Genomic DNA, 17,269 nt, shown 5'->3' with positions numbered 1-17,269 from the left:
AAATGGCTGCTTTGGAGGACGGACTTTATAGCAGTGCAGCCTGATGAGGTCCTTTCCATCCCCAAAACCTGCCCTCCCCAGGGGCTCTCCCCAAATCTCCAGGAATTTCCCAACCCAGAGCTGGAAACCTTAGAAGGAGTGCTATACAGCTCCACGTCATAGTCCACCAATTCATTTAAAAAGGTGTTTTTAGATTGGTTTTAATCAGGGCTTTTTTGGTAGAAAAAGCCCAGCCGGAACTCATTCGCATAATAGGTCACACCCCGACAGTGCAGCTCATTAGCATATTAGGCCACATCCCATGCCTTCCCTTGGCTGGGTAAGCTGGCCCTTGTACAGGCCAGGGAAGGCACGGGGAGGCATTTAAATGCCCCCCTGATCCTTTGAGGGCCCCCTCCCGCCTCAGAGTTGCCGGGTGGGTCACTCTCCAGAGCCTTCCCTCGGTAGCCAGGCACGCAGGGGGGGTTGGCTGTAGTGGGCATGGCCAACTCTGAAGCCAGCCGGAACTCCGTTCCTGTGCGTTCCTGCCCAAAAATAGCCCTGGTTTTAATGTTTTTATATGTATTGTTTCACAAAATTGATTTTCGATAGTGGTTACCCTCCTTGGGTCCTCAGATGATCAGGAGAAATGAAGGTGCATAAATATTTTAAATAGCTAAAGAATAACAAGAACTGGTTTAAAACTGGTAAACTGGAAATGTTCTTGGCAGCTGAACTGAAATGGAAGGACCAATAGATCTGAATTGCTTTGGAGAGCTTTTTCCCCATTTTAAAAATTTATTATCAAATTTATACCCCACCCTCCCCGCGAGTGGTTTTTATAGCACAGGTTTGCAAAAAAGAAGCTGTTTGAACATTTTTAGGGGGCCATTTCTATTAGATTCCTTGCATATTTGTGATTATTTTGAACAGCAGCCAACATCCGTTGTTCCCTTGCTGCCTTTGCCGGTAGAATGATTCCTCTCAGTTTGATTTCTCAATGGAGGCTTCAATGCAGTCCTTTTATTATTTTTTTCTTTTCTTTGGTAGATCTTTGCCGGCGAAACCCTGAGGACCTTGTGCCTTTGCTACAAGGACATCAGCAACGAGGAGTACGAGGCATGGAATAAAAAATTCATGGCCGCTAGCGTCGCGGTGAGAAACCGTGACGAAGCGCTGGACAAAGTCTATGAAGAAATTGAGAAAAATCTCATTGTGAGTGTCCTGCGGAGCCAGGCAATGGGAGTGGCATGTGGAAGTGCTGTCAGAGTTACAATTGCCAGCTCTGGCTTAGGAAATGCCTGGAGATTTGGGCGATGGAGCCCGCAGAGGGCAGGGTTTGGTGTGGGGAGGGACCTCAGCAGGGCATAATGCCATAGAGTCCACCTTCCAAAGCAGCCATTTTTGTCCAGGGGAACTGATCTTGGTCATCTGGAGATCAGTTGTAATAACAGGATACATCCAGGTGCCACCTGGAGGTTGGCAGCCCTAAAAATTCCATGCCAGACCTTGCAGTCTTTCCTGTGGGGGGGGGGGTCTTCATAAATGACAGCCTGAATAGCCTAGACTAACCCAATCTCGTCAGAGCTTGGAAGTGAAGCAGGGTTGGCCATGATGAGTACTTGGATGGGAGATCACCAAGGAAGAGTGTGGTTGCTATGCAGAACAAAGCAATGGCCAAAGGTCATTTGGGGGGGGATCGAGATCCCCCAGGTGAGGTACGGGGGGCGGGGCACATGACGAAGCCCCGCCCCCTGCTTCCGGCCGCCCCGCTTCCGGCCCTCATTCAGCCAGGAGGAGGCAGGAGAAGAGGGAGGGTAAGTTGCTTCCTCCCTGCCTCTCCCCACCCCTGCCTGCCTGGGGCCAGGGAGGGCCTTGGCGGGGCTTCCTCACACTCCCGCCGGCCTTGCAGGTCCACTGCTGGGCCTTATGATGTCAGGGGGTGTGGCATATGCTAATGAGTTCCCCTAGCTCTTTTTCTACGAAATGACCCCTGGTTGCTATGCAGAGCAAAACAATGGCTAACTACCTTTGTTCATCCCTTGGCTCGAAAAGCCCATCGTTCTGGGGTCACCACGAGTTGGTTGCAGCCTGACGGCACACAGTTTCCTGGTCCTACTCCCTGTCGCTTTTATGGCTATGCATTTCCTGCTGGCAGGCCTATGCATGCTGTACACCTTCTCTACAGGGGGTCACCAGGAGTTGGTTGGAGCCTGACGGCACACAGTTTCCTAGTCCTACTCCCTGTCGCTTTTATGGCTATGCATTTCCTGCTGGCAGGCATATGCATGCCGTACACCTTCTCTACAGTGAACTGCTCCCAAATGCATGGTCATTTATGGAAACTGTACTGTACAAAGTGGCCTGAGACCATCAGCTGAGGTCCACCTGCAGACTGGTATCTGCCTCCAGCCCCTTGGACTACTCACACAGTCAGAAGCTAAGGGAAGGTCAGAAGCCGGGGGCAGATACCAAGACTGGTGAGTGTGTGGACACCCCGCCCCCAGTAATTTTGTGCTCTGCTGTCCTGTACCAAGAATTCCTTGGGTTGGGGATTCTTGACAACCCTTTCTCAGAATTCCAAAAAGTGCGGAAGGGCTCAACAACGTTGGAGACCTCTAGTCTATTCTGTTACCATACTTAAGTATGTTTATTCTTAAATCTGCAGCTTTTAGGTGCCACCGCAATAGAAGACAAGTTGCAGGATGGGGTTCCAGAAACGATATCCAAACTGGCAAAGGCAGATATTAAGATCTGGGTGCTGACTGGTGATAAAAAAGGTAACCCATATGAATAGCTGCTTCTTATCTTCCATAAGTAGGGTGGGGAGAAATGAATATATTCTTGGGTGTACCTTTTTCTTTGTTTGCTGTCCGACCGGGTCCAAGCCTGATGTGTGTGTTATGTGTGTGTGTGTGTGTGTTTTAAGAAGTCAGATGAGGAAACCAGTTGTGACACACCATTGTCTTCCATTACAGAGACCGCTGAAAACATTGGATATTCTTGTGAACTCCTGACAGATGAAACTACGATCTATTATGGAGAAGATGTAAGGTAAACAGAAAACGGGGCATGTTTCTGCATGCGAGGATTTCTAAAGAGCTTTTGTCTGCAAGCTTGATTGTATTCTTCCTATTGAAATGTTCTTTTTACAACCTTTTGGGAAATTCTCTGTGTGGTCCAAGTACAGAGAGTTCTCTGTTTATTAGGGCATGTAGGAGTTGAACAGCAAACATTGCGTGACGGACCCTCTCTTTGCCTCCCCAGTGCCCTTCTGCAGACCAGACTAGAAAACCAGAGGAACAGAAGTGAATCAAATCTTGATTCATCTCAGAGGACCACTGAACCCTTTCTGCAGCAGGGTAGAAATCATGCTCTGATTATCACCGGCTCCTGGTTGGTAAGTATGGAACAGAGACAGTCGTTCACTTTTGATGCAAGCGGGGACTGTCCATCAATGCCCCCTCGAAGCTGTGGAGCCTTGTGAGCAAAAGTTCTACTTTGTGAGCTGCTGGCATGAAAGTTGCGAGCGAGTGATTTGGCTTCTGCCTAAATTAGTTTGCTCTGGAGCCCTCCTTCCTGAGCTAAGACAGAAATCTGTGAGCTGGAGGCTAAAAAACGGTGAGCTACACATGATGCGGTGAACTTGAACACATGAACGCATGAACACTTGAACACATGAACGGTGAACACACATGATGCGGGCACTTTGGGTGAGAATGGGACGTTTTAGAAGACGGCCATCTTGTTTTTATTTATTTATTTATTTATTTATTTATTTATTTATTTATTTATTTATTTATTTATTTATTTATTTATTTATTTATTTATTTATTTATTTATTTATTTATTTATTTATTTATTTATTTATTTATTTATTTATTTATTTATTTATTTATTTATTTATGGTCCATGGGGTCGCGAAGAGTCGGTCTCGACTGTGCAACTGAACAACAACAAAAGAGACTAAAGGAGCTGTGGTGGCTCAAGTGGTTAAGACGCTGAACTGCAGGGTATGGAAGGTCGGTAGTTCAGCAGTTCGAGACCTGAGTGTGCCGCATGACGGAGTGAGCTCCCATCTCTAGTTCCAGTTCCTGCCAACCTAGCAGTTTGAAAGCAAGAAATTGCAAGTAGATAAATAGGTGCCACTTCGGTGGGAAGGTAACAGCGTTCCGTGCGCCTTGGTGTCTAGTCATGCCGGCCACATGACCACGGAAACGTCTTCAGACAGCGCTGGCTCTTCGGCTTTGAAACGGAGATGAGCACCGCATCCCTAGAGTCGGATTCGACTGGCTTTCGAGCAAGGGAACCTTTACCTTTATTAAAGAGGGATGTGGCAAATTGGGGTACGTCTGCAGTCGACTGCAGTGCCTCAAAGCACCCATGATTGTTCCACTGCACTAGCTTGGAATTCTGGGATATACATAAGGTTGCCACTTCTTATGAACCAAGACCTTTCTCAACTGCTGCTTCTAACTCACAGGAGTATTTTCCTCCTAATTTCCCTTCTGCTGATGTGCATGCCACATTGCAATAGTTGGCTGTTTTCTGAAGCTTATTGGATCAGATCCATTACCCATTTGGCACCAGTATCTGTGCTTCCAACACCCAGCTATTACTGTAGAGGTCTTTTATTGAATTTATTTAACGGTTGTAAGTTGCTAGATGGTGCATTGGTGAGCAGAACAGGAAAAAGGGATCATCGGCACCTAGGCATGCCATGGTACTGATCCACATAGAAGTTTATAGCTTCTTAGGAAGTTCTGGGGAGGGAAGGCAGCCTGATATAACCTGAACTTGTCAGATCTCAGAAGCTTAAGCAGGTTTGGTGGTTGAATGGGAGACCACCAAGGAAGGCTCTGCAGAGGAAGGCAGTGGCAAACCACCTCTCCTGCTCACTTGCCTTGGAAGCCCTTTGCTGGGGCTGCCATAAGTCTTAGCTGAGCAGGGTTGGTGCTACGATGGGAGCTCAGCAGGGTCGGTACTTGGAAGGGAGACCACCAAGGAAGGCTCTGCAGAGGAAGGCAATGGCAAACCACCTCTGCTGCTCACTTGCCTTGAAAAAACCCCTTCCTGGGGTCACCATAAGTCTAAGCTAAGCAGGGTTGATACTTGGATGGGAGCTAAGCAGGGCTGGTATTTGGATGGGAGACCACCAAGAAAGTTTTTGCAAAAGGAAGGCAATGGCAAACCACTCTGCTTCTCCTTTGCCTTGCTGGGGATCTCATAAGTCGGTTGTAACTCTTGCAGCTCTTATGTATTTAGGAAGTTCTGGGGAGAGCTTTCTTTCAGGAAAGAATCAAGTACTCAAGCTTCTCGCGAGTGATTTTGCTGATTGCGACTGATGACACTTGACCTTTTCATAGATGAGTCTCTCTCTCTCTCTCTCTTACAGAATGAAATTCTCTTGGAGAAGAAAAAGAAAAAAAAGAAGCTCCTGAAACTGAAATTTCCTAGGACCCCTGAAGAAAAACAGAAGCAGCTCCAGACTAAAAGGAAAGCGGAAATGAATAAGGAGCAGCAGCAGCGGAACTTTGTGGATCTGGCCTGCGAGTGTAGCGCGGTCATCTGCTGCCGCGTGACTCCCAAGCAAAAGGCCATGGTGGTGGAGCTGGTGAAGAGATACAAGAAGGCCATCACATTAGCCATTGGGGATGGGGCCAATGATGTCAACATGATCAAAAGTAAGTTTCGTCCTGTCTCCTTGCAGAGTTATGGCAAGCTGGTCATTAGGATTGTATTCAGATATCCCAAGCTTTGAGCTGAATCCAATCAGCTCTTCCATGAAGCTGCCTTTTACTGCATCAGACCTTTGGTCCATCAGATTCAGTATTCTCTACTCAGATTGGCAATGGCAGTCCAGGGTCTCAGGTGGAGATCTTTCGCATCACCTGCTGTCTGGTCCTTTTAACTGGAGATGCCAGGACTGAACCTGGGACCTTCTGTTCCTTTTGGGAGGACCTGCTACTAAGGCACATGCATAGAATGCAAAGGCCTCACACCAGCATGGTGTAGTGGTTAAGAGCAGTGGACTCTAATCTGGAGAACCCGGTTTGATTCCCCACTCCCCCTCCACATGCAGCCAGCTGGGTGACCATGGGCCAGTCACTGTTTGAGTCTCTCAGCACCACCTACCTCACAGGGTGTCTGTTGTGGGGAGAGAAAGGGAAGGCGATTGTAAGCCACTCCGAGACTCCTTCGGGTAGTAAAGGGTGGGGTATAAAATCAACTCTTCTTCCCATTGAGTGAATGCTAACTTGTTCCTTAGATGGGTTTCCAGAAGGAGCTGACTCTCCATTGTATGATTATTATTTTTAAAAAATTTAGCTGCCCACATTGGTGTTGGAATCAGTGGACAAGAGGGGATGCAAGCCGTCATGTCCAGTGACTATTCTTTCGGCCAGTTCAGATACCTACAGCGATTGTTGCTGGTTCACGGCCGATGGTCGTACATCAGGATGTGCAAGTTCCTACGATATTTTTTCTACAAAAACTTTGCCTTTACGCTAGTCCACTTCTGGTATTCCTTCTTCAATGGCTATTCTGCACAGGTAAGGAGGGGGGAAAGGGCATGTGAGTGTTCCACCTTCTCCTTGCTAACATCTGCCGAGCTTAGAGAAAAGAGCCAGTGGGGTGTTGTGGTTAGTTTTGGGTCAGGCTGTGGGATACCTGGGTTTAATCTCTCACTAAGCCATGAAGCTCATTGAAATGTGTGTGTTGTGTTGTTAGCCCTTCAGTCGTGTCTAACTCTTGGCGATTCTATGGGCCAGCTCTCTCCACGTTTTCTGATCTTGTACTGTTTCTTTGAGTCGTTCCATGCTCAGGCTGGTGCCAACTTTTATGGTGTCTAACCACCGTGGCAGCCCAGTTTCCTTTTTGCCACTAACCGATCCAAGCATAATTGCCTTTTCTAGTGAGTTCTTCTGCATGACATGGTCGAAGTAAGTCTGTCACAGTTTTATGATTTTTCCTTCCAATGACGTGTCTGGTTTTATGTGCTCCGATACGTGCGGAGCTGCGGTGGCTCAAGTGGTTAAGACGCTGAACTGCAGGCTGTGGAAGGTCAGTAGTTCAGCAGTTCGAGACCCGGGTGCCGCAAGACGGGGTGAGCTCCCGTCTCTAGTTCCAGCTCCTGCCAACCTAGCAGTTCGAAAGCAAGACATTGCAAGTAGATAAATAGGTACCACTTCGGTGGGAAGGTAACAGCGTTCCGTGCACCTCGGTGTTTAGTCATGCCGGCCACATGACCACGGAAACGTCTTCGGACAGCGCTGGCTCTTCGGCTTGGAAACGGAGATGAGCACCGCAACCCTAGAGTCGGACTCGACTGGCCTTCGAGCAAGGGAACCTTTACCTTTTTTTACGTGCTTGTTTGTCACCTTTGCTGTCCAAGGAATGCGCAGGAGCCTTCTCCAGCACCACAGCTCAAATGAGTCGATTTTCCTCCGGTCTTGCTTCTTCATGGTCCAACTTTCGCAGCCATAGGTTGCTGTGGGGAACACAACAGCGCAGACTAATCTCCATTGGGTTGCTAGGCTGGTGTCCTTGCTCTTCCACATTCACTGAATAACCTTGGGCTATTCGCTTTCTCATCCTAACCTACCTGACAGGGTTGTTGTGGGAGAGCCAGTTTGGTGTAGTGGTTAAGTGTGTGGACTCTAATTTGGAAGAACCGGGTTTGAGTCCCCACTCCTCCACTTGCAGCTTCTGGATGACCTTGGGCAAGCCATAGTTCTGATAAGAGGTGTTCTTGAAAAAGAGCAGTTTCTGTCAGAGCTCTCTCAGCCCCACCTACCTCACAGGGTGTCTGTTGTGGGGAGGGGAAAGGAGTTTGTAAGCCGCTCTGAAACTCCTTTGGGTAGTGAAAGGTGGGGTATAAATCCAATTCTTCTTCATGCTGCCTTGAGCTCTGTGGAGGAAGGGTTGGGATAAAAATGTGAATTTAGGTAGATAAGAGGGCTTGAGCTACACCTTTAACTTCTGTTTGATTTCCTTTTTAAAAAGTTTTTAATATTACAGAAGCAGCATTGCTCCACTTGATTTTCCTAATACTTTAAAGTCAACGTGTGAATTATTTCCTTGGATGGAGAGGATGTAACTGATTCCCCCCCCCCCTCCTTTTTGTTGTTGCAGACGGCCTATGAGGACTGGTTTATCACGCTCTACAATGTGTTGTATACCAGCCTTCCGGTTCTTCTTGTTGGCCTGCTTGATCAGGTATGCCAGTCTGTCATACTGGTTATTTTAATAGCAATTTAGGGTTGTAGATGTCGTGGAAAAGCTGGTCCCGGATTCTCGACCTGCTACGAAGTCACTTCCTGATGGTCAGCTGGCAGAGAGGGCTTGTGCAGAAGCAGAACGTAGAGTCATAGAGTGGGAAGGGATCTTCGGGGTCATCTAGTCCATCCCCTCTGCACAATGCAGGAGATTCAAAACTACCTCCCCCCCATACCCCCTGCTCCATGCCCAGAAGATGACAAAAAAACTCCAGGATCCCTGGCCAAACTGGCCTGGAGAAAAATTGCTCCCTGACCCCAAAGTGGCGATCTGCATTTCCCAGGGCATGTAAGAAAGGGCCACGAGAACTAAGCACTGAGGCAACCCTTCCTGCCCTCCCTCTCGTGATCTGCCTAAGTTCATGGAATCAGCATTGCTGCCAGAACAACATGGGTACATCACACGTCAGTGCCGTATCTCGGTTGGACCTGCTGATGCCTAGCATAAGAAGTACCTATGTAGGAAGTGCGGGTTCTGTGGAACCCATACGAGTGCAGTATGGCAGACGACCATGCATTGGTTTTCTTAGTTGGGTTTTTAGCATTGACAGCCTCACCATCAGGCTATGCTGCAGTTGTGTCCTTTAGATTTCTGGTCAGTTCCAGACGTCTGCTATCCTAGTGCATTATTTATTGAACAATCCATTGTGTTGATTTATAGTCCACCTTAAGTCCCTGTGAGAACCTAATAACATAAATGTGGTGTTGGAGGAGAGTTTTACGGATACCGTGGACCACCAAAAAAAGACAACTCAGTAGGTCCTAGACCAATCAAGCCTGAACTCTCCCTAGAAGCTAAAATGCGTAAACGGAGGCTATCGTACGTTGCTCACATTATGAGAAGACAAGAGTCACTGGGAAAAGACAATCATGCTAGGGAAAGTGGAAGGCAGCAGGAAAAGAGGAAGACCCAACCTGAGATGGATTAATTCATTCATTCATAGGTTCGCTGTAAGTCGGACGCAACTTGACAGCACCTCACACCCACGCAACGTGTCACTTGGGTCATCATTTGGCAAATCCGGCTGCATTGAGATGCAACGACAAACTGGATTTTGCAGAGCATTGCTAGTTTGGGGCAGGAACACAGCTTGTTTGCAGTGGTCTCTTTGCGCCTTCCGCCAGTTTGGTGTCGTGGTTCAGTGTGCGGACTCTAATCTGGGAGAACCGGGTTTGATTCCCCACTCCTCCACGTGCAGCTGCTGGTGTGACCTTGGGTCAGTCACAAGCTCTGGCACAGCTGTTCGTGAAAGAGCAGTTTGTGGCAGAGTTCTCTCAGCCCCACCCACCTCACAGGGTGTCTGTTGTGGGGAGGGGGAGGGAAAGGCGTTTGTAAGCCGCTCTGAGACTCCAAGTGAAGAGCGGGGTATAAATCCAATCTCCTCCTCCTCCTCCTCTTCTTCTTCTTCTTCTTCTTCCTCCTCTTCTCACACACAGAGTTTGATTGACCATTTTCCGGTTTAATAAAAGCTCCAGTTCGCCTTGGAGCCCCATTGAAGTGCCTTAGGAAAGTGATATCTGTGTCCCACAAGCCAGGAAATCTAAGCCTGTGTTCTAACACGCTACAGCCAAATGGATCTTGATCCGGCTGGGAAATTGTGTTCAATCAAAGCTTTGCACCTGAGAAGAGGAAGGAGGCGGAAGGAAGGAAGGAACAAGCTGTGTTCTTGCCCAATGATGACAGACCTCGGTTGAATTGCATTTCTGCAATGTTTGAAATGCAGCGTTGTTCTAGACGCCCGTCCTAGTGCTTCAGGACCACAGCTGATCTTTTCCGATTTTTGTCATGTGGGTGTGTTCTAGTTTTGAAATGAAAGCAGAATTCACATTTGGCAGGTGTGTATCTTTCCACTGGGCAAAGCAAAGGCATATGTCCATAGATACTTCCTGTTTTGAAGCGCCTGCATATTTTTATGCTTTTAAATAAGTGGCACACAAACATATGCTCTCTCTTTTCTTCACAGAATAAACACCTTTCCATTCGGTCTGAATTCTTTCCCGTGTGAACAGGGGCCAGCAAACACTGCAGGCAATGTTCCCTCTAAGCTGTGGAAACTTGTGAGCAGAAATTCTACTTTGTGAGCTAGTGGCATCAAAGTTGTGAGCAAATGATTTGACTGTTGCATAAATTAGTTTGCTCTGGAGCCATCCTTCCCGGGCTAAGACAAAAATGTGTGAGCCGGAGGCTAAAAAACTGTGAGCTAACTCACACTAACTCAGCTTAGAGGGAACACTGACTGCAGGGGGGGGCGTTGTTGTTGGGGAGTGCATCTGATCCTGCAGTGCTTTGCAGGGCGAAACCGTTATGTAAGAACGTTGTAATTGTTCTTTCTTAGGACGTGAGTGACAAGCTGAGCCTCCGGTTCCCCTCCTTGTACTTGTCGGGACAGAGAGACTTGCTCTTCAACTACAAGAAGTTCTTCATAAGCCTCCTACACGGTGTCATAACGTCGCTCGTTATCTTCTTCATCCCCTTCGGCGCTTACCTCCAAACCATGGGGCAAGACGGGGAAGCACCCTCGGACTACCAGTCGTTCGCTGTCACGACGGCCTCTGCTCTCGTCATCACAGTCAATTTTCAGGCAAGGGGATTTCCCCTCATGATATCATGATCGCTGTCCTCAAAGCACATCTTGCTGGTAGGGGGCACGAGGAAACGTGATTGGCCCAACTTACTGTGCCAGTGTTGTATGACCAGACTTGGGGCCCCGAGTATCACATCTCTGGGCCCGGTACAAACTTGAGAAACAGCTCCGCAGTCTATAATCCAATATCATGAACCGTGAATTAAAAACTTCTGTCATGTTTCTGAAAGGACATTGACTATCAGTGCAAACCTATGCGGGGTTACACCCTTCAAATCCCATTTTCTCCAGCGGGCTTAGAAAGGCATAACTCTGCTTAGAATGGCACTGTGTGTTATTCTTAATGGGACTGTAAGTCTTTTATTGATACAGTCATTGACCAGCATAAAACATATCATACCTTTCACGTAACATCTGGGAAATCTTATAGCCAATATGTACACATCGATAATTAAAACACTAAAACAGTTAAAATTCGGATACACTGCGCAATATCCCTTGGCGTATTTTATACGCGACTGATAAAAATCTTGCACTGGAAGCTGTGACTATTGGGTTGACACCCCTGAGGAGCATTTTGCAGAACTCTGTATCAGAGCGACCCTGATATTTCTTAAGAAGGGGGGGAAATCATCTTTATATGGATTTCGTGATAAAAACGGCAATGTAATAATACATGTTCGATTGTTTCGACCTCGCCATCCCCACAGGGACAAACCCTCTCATGCATGGGAGTCTTTCTAAACGCCCATCTAACACTGCGGAGGGGAGTGCTCGCCATCTGGCTAGAGAAAATGCCCTCCGTTGGGCCGGTGGGACTGTAGTCGAGGGCGGGCCTTCCTGGACCCCCAGGTACTGATAAAGGAGTACCTATTTCTCACCCTGACCTGGGTAGCCCAGACGAGCCCGATCTTTTCAGATCTTGGAAGCTAAGCAGGGTCAACTCTGGCAAGTACTTGGATGGGAATGCCAGCAGTTGGGAGGCGGGGGCAGGATTTATTCAGCCACCTCTCTGAATATCCTCCAGGCCCCCAGCAGGGGTGAGTCACCAGAAGTCGCCATGCTTCCAGGTGCACACATGTGCACACACACACACATATTAAAAATACCAAAGAAAAGGAGGAGTGCCCATTTCTCCCCCACACTTTGGCTCTGACCAGACGCAGAAGGAAAGAAGGGGACAACTATTTTATTTATTTATTTTATCTGAAACATTTATTCGCTGCATTTTGCCCTAGCAGAAGTCAAGGCGGCTTAGAATATTAAAAAAGCGATTTAAAAAAACCCCAAAATAAAAACAATAGAAATAAAAAATAAGAACATAAGAGACGCCAATGTTGGATCAGGCCAAAGGCCCATCCAGTCCATCACTCTGTGTCACACAGTGGCCAGAAATACCAGTGCCATCAGGAGGCCCACCAGTGGGGCCAGGACATTAGAAGCCCTCCCACTGTTGACCCCCCCCAGCACCAAGCAACCTAGCAACAATGATAAAAACACACTGAAGGTCACAGTTTAGAGAGAAATAGAGAATGATGCGCTCTCTCTCTCACTCTCACACCCCCCCCCCCAAAGGGCTTGGAATATTGTTGAAGAACTCTTAGTTGATCAATGAATTAATTTACTCCACAAAAACTGGCATATGAACACACATGAAGCTGCCTTACACTACATCAGACCCTTGGTCTATCGAGGAGGGTATTGTCTACTCCAACTGGCAGCCGCTCTCTAGGCTCCTCCAGTGTTTTCACATTACTTTTAGCTGGAGGTGCTGGGGATTGAACCTGGAACCTTCTGCATGCAAAGCAGAGACTCTTCCACTGAGCCACGGCCCCTCCCTATGGGATATCACTAGTTCTAACAGGCAAAAACACGTCTTTGCTTTTGGAAGATGCATGGATGTGTTGTAGCAGGAATCATATTGGAAGAGACACTCCCCATCCTGTTTTCACAGGAAGGTATGGCTTGTTTAAGATGGCATTTGTCATCTGTGGTTTATATAGCTACCTGCATTAATATATATTTTTTAATCTGCTGACCAATTTAATTAGAGTCAGTCAACTACCGTGGCAGATCTTGCTTTGGTCCCGGGGTTTGTTCTTCCTTTCCTTGAAAGGGAATCCCTTCTAGACCTTGCTCCCCTTTTAATCTTTTGAGTCCTTACTTCAGTTTCTTCCAGAATTTTCTCCATCGTGTCTTGATAACCTTACATGTGGCTGTCTGTTTTGTTTGTAGATGGGACTGGATACCTCTTACTGGACGTTTGTGAATGCTTTCTCAATATTTGGGAGCATTGCACTTTACTTTGGGATTATGTTTGACCTGCACAGTGCTGGGATCCACATCCTCTTTCCAAATGCCTTCCAGTTTACGGGTCAGTGCCGCTTAATTCTTTCTGACTGCAAATGCAAAAGTACTTTAGGTACCAAATCGTGCTCTTAGCAAGCAAATCCTAGTGGACGGCTTTGTGGTTCATAATGCATTCCAGAGAACTGCGGCTATCCCCACCCCACACACAAAAAAAACCCCAACAACCCCAGGTTGTGTCCCTGTGCAAGAGCCTCTTGTGTTGGAGGAAGACACCTTGGGCCTGAAGAAGGTGTCGTCATTAGATCAGAGCAGAAGGATACTACCCATTAAACTACAGCTAGCACAGATGTTATCAAAAAGGGCCTTTTTGGTCAGCAGTATAGAAATTGTAGTGGGGGCAAGAGTCGTTTTCAAGCTTTCTTCCATTCATATTTTTAATGTTTTCTATAAGGAGCTGCGGTGGCTCAAGTGGTTAAGACGCTGAACTGCAGGCTGTGGAAGGTCGATAGTTCAGCAGTTCAAGACCCGAGTGTGCCGCATGACGGAGTGAGCTCCCGTCTCTAGTTCCAGCTCCTGCCAACCTAGCAGTTCGAAAGCAAGAAATTGCAAGTAGATAAATAGGTACCACTTCGGTGGGAAGGTAACAGCGTTCCATGCGCCTTGGTGTTTAGTCATGCCGGCCACATGACCACGGAAACGTCTTTGGACAGCGCTGGCTCTTCGGCTTTGAAACGGAGATGAGCACCGCAACCCTAGAGTCGGACTCGACTGGCTTTCGAGCAAGGGAACCTTTACCTTTACCTTTTTATAGAAATTGTAGTGGGGGCAAGAAAAGGTTGAAGAGTCGTTTTCAAGCTTTCTTCCATTCAGATTTTTTTTTAATTATCTTTATTAGTATTTAAACAAGTTAACTACAAGAAAATGAAAAAAGAAAAAAGGAACAGAAAAAAAGAACAAAAAGAACAAAAGGGTGAAATAAAACAAAATATCAGTTACTAACATATTACACAGTATCTAGTTGCAGATAAGTTCCATTTTTTTCACAAAATATTTACCTTTCATTTTCTTATCTTATTTATCATAACACAACATTTAGATCCTATTATATATTTGCATATATTTACGAATATTCGTATCAGAAAATAAGCAAAGATATTATATAAAACTTCCAAGGTGGATATCACCTATTGAAGTCTTCCATTCAGATTTTTAATGTTTTCTATATAGGATAGTCTTGCTCACAGACCTTAGAGTCAAGGCATTTTGATGGTGGTATTAAGTGAACACCCTGACCTGAATGGCCCAGGCTAGCCGGATCTTTTCAGATGCCTGAAGCTAACTGCACGGACTCTAATCTGGTAGAACCGGGTTTGATTCCCCACTCCTCCACTTGCGCCTGCTGGATTACATTAGGCAAGCCCTAGTTCTGGCACAGCTGTCCTTGAAAAAGAGCAGTTCCTGTCAGAGCTCTCTCAGCCCCACCTACCTCACAGGGTGTCTCTTGTGGGGAGGGGAAGGGAAAGGAGTTTGTAAGCCGCTCTGAGACTCCTTTGGGTAGTGAAGGGTGGGGTATAAATCCAATCTCTTCTTCTTTTACCTCACAGGGTGTCTGTTGTGGGGAGGGGAAGGGAAAGGAGATTGTAAGCCGCTCTGAGACTCCTTTGGGTAGTGAAGGGTGGGGTATAAATCCAATCTCTTCTTCTTCTTCTCTGGGATGGGAGACCACCAAGGAAGTCCAGGGTTGCTACGCAGAGGCAGTGGCAAACCACCTCTGAATGCCTCTTGCTGTGGAAACTCCGTGAGGGGACACCTTACGTCATCTGCGGCTTGCCAGCACTTTACGCACATACATTGAGCGGATAAGAAAACTTACTTTCCTCAGACAAGGATGGTTTTCAGATTATATGTCAAAAAGGCTCACGTCAGAAATCTCGCCTAGCCGACAATTGTTACTTGTATCATCACTGTACCTTATAGGCTCGTTTGGTTAATGCAAGCTGGTGTTGGTTAGGGAGGACATCATGACTCTTGGGTCTCTTTTCCCCCCCAGGTACTGCCTCAAACGCCCTTCGGCAGCCGTACCTCTGGCTGACGATCATTTTAACCATTGCCTTTTGCTTACTGCCTGTAATCGCACTCCGTTTCCTGACCATGACGATCTGGCCTTCGGAAAGTGATAAGGTAACCAGCCAACCTGGGGGTTTGAACCCAGGTATTGTCAGTGCTAGTCCAACATGGCTTACCATTAAACAGGGCTTTTTTTGTAGAAAAAGCCCAGCAGGAACTCATTAGTATAATAGGCCACACCCAATAGCAGAAACTCATTAGCACATCAGGCCACACTCCTGACAGCACCACTCATTAGCATATTAGGCCACACCCCCATGTTACCAGAAGTGTGCTCATCCAGCCACACCCACCTTTTGCTTCTTATTCTGTTTACCTTGTTTGTTGTCAAAACCCAGGGCCTTTTTTTGTAGCAGGAACTTCTTTGCATGTTGGGCCACACACCCCTAATGTAGCCAATCCTAATGAGTTTCTGCTGTTGGGTGTGGCCTATTATGCTAATGAGTTCCTGCTGGGCGTGGCGAACTCGGGAGCCAGCCGGAACTCCGTTCCTGTGTGTTCCTGCCCAAAAAGAGCCCTGCCGCTAAACCATCTGATTTTCCCTGCCATCTGATCTTTCTCTCCCCTCCTCCAGCTGTGGAAATGTACATTGTAAATCCCTCTGGGTAGAATCTCTCTCATTCTTTTTTGACAGTATGAAAATAAAATAATATTCTATTAATTTTAGTTCTCCTGGCTCCCCGCAATTTTATATTATTGATTTTAAATTAGTGGTTTTATGTATTTTAGTGGGGTTTTTTTTGCCATTTATGCTGTCATCCACCTTGAGTCACTGTAAGGTAGGAAGGTGGCTGATAAACGCTTTAAAGCCAGTCTGGTGTAGTGGTTAAGTGTGCGGACTCTAATCTGGGAGAACCGGGTTTGATTCCCCACTCCTCCATTTGACCTGCTGTGACCTTGGGTCAGCCACAAGCTCTGGCACAGCTGTCCTTGAACAAGAGCAGTTTGTGTCAGAGTTCTCTCAGCCCCACCTACCTCACAGGGTGTCTTTTGTGGGGAGGGGAAGGGAAAGGAGTTTGACAGCCGCTCTGAGACTCCAAGTGAAGGGCGGGGTATAAATCCAATCTCCTCCTCTTCTTCTCTTCTTAAATAAATATATAAAATATTTATGGCACTACTTTAGCGTTGCTCAGTGTCCTCCAGGGTTCGGAGCCCTGCACGAATATTCTGTCCCTAGGAAGCAAATCAGTTTCTCCCCTTAATTTAATCTCTGGCTTAATTTTTCTCATTTTCAAGATCCAGAAGAATCGCAAGAAGTACAAGGCCGAGGAAGAACAATGGAAGAGGCGGCCAAGCGTCTTCCGGCGGGGAATATCGGGCCGGCGGTCTGCTTACGCCTTCTCCCACCAGCGAGGCTATGCTGACCTGATTGCTTCTGGGCGGAACATTCGCAGGAGGCGAGCGTCGTTAACTGCAATACTTAGTAACAATCTGGTGGAACTCAGACAAGTCGAAGAAGCCAGTTGATGACTTTTTGTGTCCTACAAGAAGTGGTGTTGTTTTTTTTTTAAAAAAAGACGTTGCACAGAGCTTTTATTTTTTTATGAAAAGACTCAGGATTCTTTTCCTTTTTTAATGATGTATAGTTCTGAAGACCGTCTCCTGTTTTGTTCTTATAGACTGCTTGGTTGGGAATCATTGATGAACTGAAGAACCAAGTAGTTGATGTTTTTTTAAAAAAATGCTGATCCTTGTATAAATACTTGTTTCATGTGAAACTGAAGGATGTAAATAATCGAGGGACTCCAGGACCGATATTTATAAGGGACTTTAAAAAACAACAACAGTCCTTGGAATTTTAATTCTTCTTTTACGATGATCACGAAATAAACATTCAGCCGACTGGTTTTCTGCCTCAACACCAAAGACGAGCGGCTGAGAAGCAAGACAAATGTGCGTGCCACTTCGTTCCAGTAATTTATTCCGCTATAATAACAATTCCAGAGAACCAAAGATTATTTTTTCTCTGATGTTGCCTGTGCAGTTTTATAT

At 46.7% G+C, this 17,269-nt stretch overlaps 1 protein-coding gene across 1 annotated transcript in view; it reads left to right on the top strand.

Annotated features, from left to right (window-relative positions):
- The window catches only part of ATP8B1 (ATPase, aminophospholipid transporter, class I, type 8B, member 1), a 48,020-nt gene extending 31,276 nt beyond the window's left edge, over positions 1 to 16,744 (top strand). Inside the window, exons 17-27 of the mRNA XM_015412133.1 lie at positions 1,030 to 1,194; positions 2,648 to 2,759; positions 2,958 to 3,033; positions 3,247 to 3,379; positions 5,375 to 5,663; positions 6,307 to 6,530; positions 8,113 to 8,196; positions 10,592 to 10,837; positions 13,076 to 13,214; positions 15,201 to 15,331; positions 16,514 to 16,744. Of these exons, the coding sequence (XP_015267619.1) occupies positions 1,030 to 1,194; positions 2,648 to 2,759; positions 2,958 to 3,033; positions 3,247 to 3,379; positions 5,375 to 5,663; positions 6,307 to 6,530; positions 8,113 to 8,196; positions 10,592 to 10,837; positions 13,076 to 13,214; positions 15,201 to 15,331; positions 16,514 to 16,744 (1,830 nt within the window). The remainder of the gene's footprint in view (positions 1 to 1,029; positions 1,195 to 2,647; positions 2,760 to 2,957; positions 3,034 to 3,246; positions 3,380 to 5,374; positions 5,664 to 6,306; positions 6,531 to 8,112; positions 8,197 to 10,591; positions 10,838 to 13,075; positions 13,215 to 15,200; positions 15,332 to 16,513) is intronic.
- Positions 16,745 to 17,269: the final 525 nt, after the last annotated feature.

Source organism: Gekko japonicus, unplaced genomic scaffold (assembly GCF_001447785.1).
Source record: "Gekko japonicus isolate JY-2015 unplaced genomic scaffold, Gekko_japonicus_V1.1 scaffold2076, whole genome shotgun sequence".
Classification (NCBI taxonomy): Eukaryota; Metazoa; Chordata; class Lepidosauria; order Squamata; family Gekkonidae; genus Gekko; species Gekko japonicus.
Note: the sequence above shows the minus strand (reverse complement) of the source record. Positions and strands in the feature narration are given on the sequence as shown.